An 8046-nucleotide genomic window follows, 5' to 3' on the forward strand; every position below is an offset into this window, starting at 1 on the left:
TTTGCTGATGCAAATTTTCATACTGTGATATCGTGTGCAACAAAATCACCAATAGAGGCTCAATTCAGCATGTGTATACTCACGAGAAGTTCAGAGAAGTTCAAGCTCAATTTAGAGGAAAAGTGAATTGCATCACAAGATCAACGCAGTCTGCTCTAGATTTTATGATATATAAAGACACAGCCATCAACGGAAAGTTTGTCTCCTGCTCTATGGGCTTTGATCCCCTTGATCAGGAAGTTCAGCACATGAGACGCCCAATTTTATTATCGGACTATCTCCACATGAAGGACATGTGGCTTATGGATCGGAGAGACGGTGCTTATTGTTGTCGGCAACAAAAACCATTTCTGGACAAAGAAGATGAAAGTCGTCTTGAATTTCAACAAGTTTCCTTCTCCTTCAACACTCATATCCGTCACAGATTTTGTCAAAGACGCCAAAGTAGCACCTTTAAAGCTATCAATAATCTCCTTCCGCTGCTCATTCAATTTGCTTTACACAACTTTTAATTTTCAGGAAAATTATCCTCTACCAACACTGAAATATTTTAATATAAACAAATCAGTTTAGATTTGAACAACCACTCAAAAAGTCTCAATCATCAACAAAAACACATCAAATTCATTTCTGTATCCAAATGAACCTCAAATAAGTTAAGGAATAAATCAAAATTACTTAAAAAATAAAATATTTGGCCAATATTTATTACCATCACCAAAATATTTTAATATAAATAAATTAATATAAAAATAACAAAAAAAGAAAAAATACAAATATAAATACTGAAAAGTATGATACCGCCTGAATTCGTGCATGTCCTATCTTGATAAGGGTTATGTAGATTTTTTTCATAGTACGTGTCTAAGAATACATGATAGAGATCAAAGCAAGGAATCAGTTCCCTCAAGAGTTTGTGTGAAGAAAAAGAAAAAGAAGAAGAATAAGAAGAAGAAGAAGAAGATGGACACAAAAACGAAAAAGAAGAAGACAAAGACGAAAAAAGATATATTTTACGTTATTGAAATACGCGTGTGTACACGTTGGTGTGATAAAAGTTATTTTTAGTGAGTTTGAGCCAACTTAGTTAGACTTAGTTACTAAAAACACTTATAGCCCGGCTATTAAAATAATTGGCCCATAAAAATCACTTTCCAAATCACCCAAGTAACATTGGTCAAATCTGTGAATTTCGCTAGAAATTAGGTTGGAGAGTTGCATTTAAATTTAACTTAAAACAAATTTGATTAAAAAAAAAAAGCAATTCATTAGAACAAATATGCATGTCAAATATAACATAAAAACAAACTCTCTTTTATTTGGCAAATTTAAAACCAGGGGCAATAATAGAAAATTGGAAATCAACTTAGCTATTTAATAAGCAAAATGCCAAAATGTTAAGGTTCAATTTCTTCAACTCCAAAAAAAAGAAAGGTTCTCAGAGAAATGGCCTCATTGATTGTGCCACTTCCAAGTTTTCTGCCTCCTCCTGAAGAAGACTGTGCACGACTCAAAAAAGCTTCAGAGTGTAAACTCTTTCCTTTCTCTACATATATCAGATTTTTGCTTTCAAAATATGAATAATTTTATGTATATATAACATTTTTTGATATAGTATTGGTTTATTTTTATGTTTTATTTGATGAAATATCGAGCTTCATTCGAGTTGAATCTCATGTTACATATAAAAACATGTTCTATTCATCATCGACATCTTTTTTGTTTCTTTTCCTAATTTATAGTAAGTTCCCTTTTTTAGTGTTGAACTCCTTCCTTAAGAAAACAAAATGTGGTTCAAATATTACATTCAAATAACATAACCTTGTTGTTTTTAATTTTTTTTTTACACAGCATTCTTAAGAGATGAGAAAACAATAGTGTCAATTTTGGGACACAGGAGTGCTGAGCAAATAAAAGTAGTGAAAGAAACTTATCAACACCTCTACAATCACTCCCTTCTTGATGATCTCAATTCTAAACTCTCTGGTGATTTAAAAGTATGTTCCGTTTTTACCCCCAGCTAATTTATTTTTCTTTTTCTTTTTTTTTTCTTATTCTTGTAAACAATCTTAAAGAGTGAGTCATATCAAAGTAGATTATAAAAAGTCATAAAAAACCAATTTTCATGCCACAATACTCGCATTTGCAACAACTATACAAATCTACAACCATGACTGCATCCATGTATAACCGCATAGCAATTTATTGAATCTCTGATTTTATATTTAAGAAATTGCAAGTAATCATTTTATATAGGTGTATGAATAAAAGCCCATTTCATCCGTGTATACTCTTTTTATGAAACCCATTTTGAATTAGAATCTTGAAGTTCATAGATATATTATTGTTATAAAATTTCATTTTAAATAAATTTAATGTATTTGTCTTTATAATGGATATAAAAACTAGCTAGTTCTTTGATGTTAGACTCGTGTGGTTGTTCAACTTCGATGAAAGTTCGTTGGCACATATGATTTTATGTATTTTGGTTTAAGTTATATAAATGTCATTTGATCATAGGTAACTAATTATATTTGAAATAGAAAAAAAGTGTATGTAACCAACACTATATATTTTGCTAATATTTTAACGAATCAGTCAATTTTATAACAAAATGTTGAAAAAAAAAACATCAGTAATCATTGAAAAACAAATCAAAACTTAACAAAAAGAAACATTTAAAATTATAGAAAAAATATTAAAAAAACTACTAAAAATAATCTAAAATCATTGAAAAGAACGTCCAAAATCTAACAAAATAGAACATCTAAAATCATAAAAAAATTCAAAATAACAAATTAAAATATCCAAAATTTGAACCTCGTAAAAACTAATAATTGAATAACAGATTTGAAACTCTAAAAAAAATATTTAAATCAAAACAAAAAAAATATAAAATAATTGAAAAAAAAATATCAAAAAACAAAAAAGAAACATCCATAATCAAAACATAAGAAAACATTTAAAATAATTAAAAAAGAACATTTAAAACCTAACAAAAAAACATGCAAAACCTAAACACATTGCTAACGTGAGAAGTAGCGGGACAGCGAGAGACGACGACCGTGAGCGATGAGGTCTTCGATCCTTGGTGGCGGAGTGAAGGAGAGTAGCCAAGGTAAGGTCTCCGAACAACAACAGTTTGGGCTCGGAAGGGCGGCAAAGCTCAAGCTCCACAACGACGGTGACGCTTTGACAGAGACAACGCAGACGAGTCATGGCAGGCGACATAGACGACAAATGAGAACGGCAACAGTGGAGAACCAATTGTAGTGAGGTGGTGGAGGCAGCAGTCTTCGAGTAAATTTAATTGGCTTAAATTACTGAATAATAAAATACCTCTTTATACTATATAAATTTTATTGATCTAATTTTAAATCATATTATATTATATTATTTTGATAATTAAGTATGCCGAATTTGAAAAGTTTCTAATATCAAAAGATCGGTAATCTAATTAACTTCATAATGCGTAAATATTTTTTGACAATGTAAATAGAACAATGCATTATATATGTGTGTATATATAATTATATATACACAATCTATTTAGCAATTGGTTGTGCATTTTCCGTAATTTGAAGTTGTCAGGCTTAATTTTCTTTATGCACATAATTGATTAATTAAGTATGCATAGGTAGGCTCTTAGATAACAAGCATTATTAATAAAATCATGTATTTTACTTATTCCTTACTTTAACCTTGTTCGAATTTGATCTAATTCTCATTTGATTATTGCAGAAATTTTAGTATTATTTCATCGAAAGTGTATAAATATTAGTTAATATTAACTAATTTTTTATTGTTAAAATTATTTTTTTAACTCTCACTAAAAAAATGATGATTGAGATTTAGGGATTAAGAGTAAAAATTTAGAGTTAAATTATGACAACCATAAAAATAAAGTTATATATATTAGTGTTAAGAATGTATTAATTAGAAAACAAAGAGGTGGAAAAAATTGTGAATATAAAAGTAAGAATTTTGGTGAGTAGACAATGGAGCTACAAATAATGTGAATAATGGATTGTACTATATATGTGTTGACTAAAACAAAAAAATATTTCACTTCATTTATCCACCACAACCTTAGTCACTCTCCTTGTCGCGCCGTCACCAACACACCTCACCGCCACTGCCACCGTCACTGTTTGAAGAAGCAATGCATTATGCACCGCACCGTACTGTCGCTGTGCCTTTTTCTCCATGCATCATGCTACTCTTGTGCTCTCTGCAACCGATGCCTCCACTGAACATTCTTCTTTCATGCATCGCGCTCCCTGCTCTCAACGTTGCCACACCTTCTTCTTCCATGTGTCACACTACCCCTATTCTTCCCGCAAACGACGATGCCGCTGTGTGTTTTCTTCTCCCCTCCATGACATGGCATTGTCGTCGAGCTAGAAGTCTTGTTTTGCCATTGCTCCAACGCTACACTTCTGCCATTGCTTCCATGCTGCTGCATCGTGTCTTCACCATTTTCATCGCGTGCCGCTTTGCTTCGTTCACCCAAATGGTATAACCCAAATAAACATTTACATCTTAGTGAAAAGAATCATCCACATATATTGTAAAATGAACATCCTAAGGAGTATGTGCATGTAGAATCAAGCAAATTAAGTAAATTACCAATGGTATATCTAAATAAACATCCACTTTAGAATGAAAAGAACCATCTGCATACATAGTAAAATGAATATCCGACTTAATTGATAAGAAATAAATAACGAGACAGCAACTGTGAAAAATACCGGAGTCACAATACAGCAGCGACAGCCTAGCGGCGGAAGTCTAAACGACAGGCAGTTAGAGAAAATGGGAGAACGGTGCAAAGAGATGGAAGGTGACACCGTTTGAAAAAAATGATTCAAAAAATTCAAAATTATGATAAAACCTAATTAATTCAAACTTTAATTTTTAAAATTAAAATTAACTTTCTTTTTTTAATCTATTATTTACGTTGTTCAGAAAAAGCATTGCTCCTATATACTTTTTCTAAAAACAAAAAGATCATTTAGAAAGAGACGTTGAAATTAATTACTAGAAGTTTATATTCCCTAATTAGACTATTTATTTTCATCTACTTATACATGATATTTTTTTCATACTGACTTGAGAATTTGTGAAATGCACCAGAATGCCCTAGTTCTCTGGGTTCATGAACCTGAAGTAAGGCATGCAATGTTGGCAAACAAAGCATTGAAGGCTATGACTAATAAGATTAAAGAACTACAAGTTGTGGTTGAAATAGCATGTGGTAATAAAACTCTGTATGTTAATGCTGTGAGAGAAGCTTATATTGATCTCTATGGTTGCACAATTGAGGAGGACATTCTAGATTGTGTTTATGATATGCCACTTAAAAAGGTGAGAACATAAACTTATCTCAAATTCTCTTCCCAATTATTTTAGTTGTGTTTTAATGATTTTTATTAACATGTAATAATTATTACGTAAAAAAAATTTTTCAGTCAAAATAATATAGTCTTTTCCTAAAGTTGCAACTTGAATAAAATACATGTTAAAGTAATAACAATAATTATGCTATATATATATAATATATATTAAAAATCAGCTACCAACTTAATAACTCATATAAAATATATATTAAAATATAAAATATATTTTACAAATAAGTTCAACACATATATTTATCTATAAATACATATATAATTAATTTAATGACTGATTTTTAGTGGAATTTAGCATTTTTGAGAAACAATTATTGGTTCTATTATATTACTGCCATTGAAAATGTCATGAATCAAATTAACAATATACATGCAAGGATGAAGATATTTATAATTTTATATATTTTTGTGCAGACTTTGCTAGCTCTAATAAGCTCAAACAGGCATTCAAAAGAGACAACAAAGAAGGAAATTGCAGTGGAAGATGCATCTAAAATGCATGAAGCCATTAGGAAAAGGAGATTAGATGATGATAGCTTTCTTTGGATACTTTCCACCAGATCCATTTCACAGCTCCGGGAAACTTTTGCAACTTACCAACAACTCTTTGACCACTCATTGGAGCAGGTTCATTATTATTATTTATTATTTTTTTATTGTTATTATTATTAGGTTTAATTATTCTGTTGATCTTTATAGTTTTGCGAATTTTTTAATTAGGTTTTTGTACTTTTTTTCCTTTTAATTGAGTATTTGCACTAATTTTTTTTAATTAAGTCATTATACTTTTTTTCCTTTTATTTGAGTTCCTGCATCAATTTTTTTTTAGTTGGATCCCTATAAAATTAAGTCAATTACTGCTAAGAGGGACCTAACTGAAAAAAAAAATTGGTGCAGGGACCTAATTAAAAGAAAAAAAAGTATAGAAATTTAATTAAAATTTTCGTTAAACTATAGGGACCAACAATGTAATTAAACCTTATTATTATTATTATCATTCATATTATTATTTATTTTTTATTTTTTTAATTAGCTACTATTAGTCACCTTTTTTATAGTAAAATTATTTTTTTAACACTAATTTTTTGGAGGGTCTAGAATATAAAATTTAAGATTTATCGTTTCGAATTTAGAATTTATGAGTTATGATTTTTTAGGATTTAGGATTTAAAGTGGCCAACAATAACAGTGATTAGCCGACAGAGTGAAATTGAGTTGTTGAGAAAAAGAAGAAGAAAGAGATAAAAAAAAGTAAAAATATAATTTAAAAAAAATTAATATCAACCAAAAGATAGTTAGTTATGTAATTAAATTGAGTAGATATTTATCCATGTTGGTATTTATAAAAGCACATTACTTAATTATTAGATGCACGTTTGATTTTTTTTTTCTTTGTTTGTAGGACATAGCAAATTGTGGCGAGGATGATTTAGAAAATCTGTTAATTGCAGCAATACGGTGCACATGCAATCCTGAAAAACATTTTGCAAAGGTGGGTGCTTTGTAATAATATTTGTTGTTAAGAATAATAAATTAAAAAGAATCTTTAACAGGTTATAAGAGAATCTATGATTGGGATTGGAACCGATGAAGAATCGCTGAACAGAGCAATTGTGAGTAGAGCAGAAGTTGACATGTTGAAAATAGAAATTGAATATGCTGCCATGTTTGACTCCAACCTTGTAAAAGATGTCTGTGGAGATACCTCAGGAAGCTATCAAAATTTCTTGATGACTTTGATGGGGAAAGATCCTCTTGAATAATCTTGATGGATAATGTATCATGCTCTTCAACATTCAATTTCTTTGTAGATTGCACAATGAATAATAATAAAATACTTATTCAATATAAGTAAGAATATTTTAATTAAATATTTTTTAAAGTAGCATCGACTTATTTAAGACGAAATTGTGATATTTCGGGATTTGTCACGATGATAATGTTGTGAATGTGGCTGTTCGATTTAGGGTTAATTAATCTTACGAAAAACTCAGGTTGAAGAAATTCTCGCAAAACACAAGATCTTGATGATTAAAATATAGAGATCTAATTATAAATTTAGTAAAACTATAAGAATTAATAAAATAATTAAATTTTAATGAAATTCATAGTATTACCCTCAAATTTGAGTAGCTTGAATAATTGTGTTGAAAAGCATTTGATTCTCAACCTGAAAGCATAGGGAATATTCCCTTTGAAGTCCATTTTGTTTAGTTTGTTCTTCCCATGTTTTGCTTGAAACACAAGTTTAATTAAAAAATAAATAACATTTCTCATAAAAATTTGCACTCCATTTTTAATCCCGAAACGAGAACCAAACTTTTAATAAGGGATGCAGATTTTGTAATCCCATCACAAGAATAATTCTTGATAACTAGCTTAAATCAATTAGTTTTAAAGTAATTAGAGTCTAATAAATTAATAAATTGATTGAGACTTTAGGCATATTCGATTTTACTGTCTCTTAACCAACTTTATTATTATCTATATAAAGGAATTATTTTGACTAATATGACTATGTTATAGTGATTATAATATTTATGGTATTTTAAAAAATATTACTAAAATTAAAATAATATTTTTTATTATTAAACAACATTTTTTAAAAAATATTAATTAAAAAAATATTATTAAA

The 8046-nt window shown here is 29.2% G+C and overlaps 2 protein-coding genes across 2 annotated transcripts; both read left to right on the forward strand.

Annotated features, from left to right (window-relative positions):
• The first annotated feature begins 1417 nt into the window (after positions 1–1417).
• LOC127741280 (annexin D3-like) lies at positions 1418–5379 on the forward strand. The gene is made up of 3 exons (XM_052253413.1): positions 1418–1528; positions 1852–1997; positions 5137–5379. The coding sequence occupies exons 1-3, from the start codon at positions 1447–1449 to the stop codon at positions 5377–5379; spliced, it is 471 nt and encodes a 156-aa protein (XP_052109373.1). The 5' UTR covers positions 1418–1446.
• A 468-nt stretch (positions 5380–5847) lies between these two features.
• Positions 5848–7174, forward strand: LOC107462888 (annexin D3-like). The gene is made up of 3 exons (XM_021128404.2): positions 5848–6038; positions 6814–6903; positions 6965–7174. Exons 1-3 carry the CDS (start codon positions 5907–5909, stop codon positions 7172–7174), a joined length of 432 nt encoding a protein of 143 aa, XP_020984063.2. The 5' UTR covers positions 5848–5906.
• The last annotated feature ends 872 nt before the right edge of the window (positions 7175–8046 follow it).

This window comes from Arachis duranensis, chromosome 8 (assembly GCF_000817695.3).
Source record: "Arachis duranensis cultivar V14167 chromosome 8, aradu.V14167.gnm2.J7QH, whole genome shotgun sequence".
In the NCBI taxonomy this organism is placed as follows: domain Eukaryota; kingdom Viridiplantae; phylum Streptophyta; class Magnoliopsida; order Fabales; family Fabaceae; genus Arachis; species Arachis duranensis.

Coding starts and splice junctions, on each gene's coding strand:
- LOC127741280 (XM_052253413.1), top strand. CDS start 1,447: ATGGCCTCATTGATTGTGCCACTTCCAAGTTTTCTGCCTCCTCCTGAA. Junction 1,529..1,851: donor ACTCAAAAAAGCTTCAGAGT/GTAAACTCTTTC, acceptor TTTTTTACACAG/CATTCTTAAGAGATGAGAAA. Junction 1,998..5,136: donor AACTCTCTGGTGATTTAAAA/GTATGTTCCGTT, acceptor GAAATGCACCAG/AATGCCCTAGTTCTCTGGGT.
- LOC107462888 (XM_021128404.2), top strand. CDS start 5,907: ATGCATGAAGCCATTAGGAAAAGGAGATTAGATGATGATAGCTTTCTT. Junction 6,039..6,813: donor TTGACCACTCATTGGAGCAG/GTTCATTATTAT, acceptor CTTTGTTTGTAG/GACATAGCAAATTGTGGCGA. Junction 6,904..6,964: donor CTGAAAAACATTTTGCAAAG/GTGGGTGCTTTG, acceptor AATCTTTAACAG/GTTATAAGAGAATCTATGAT.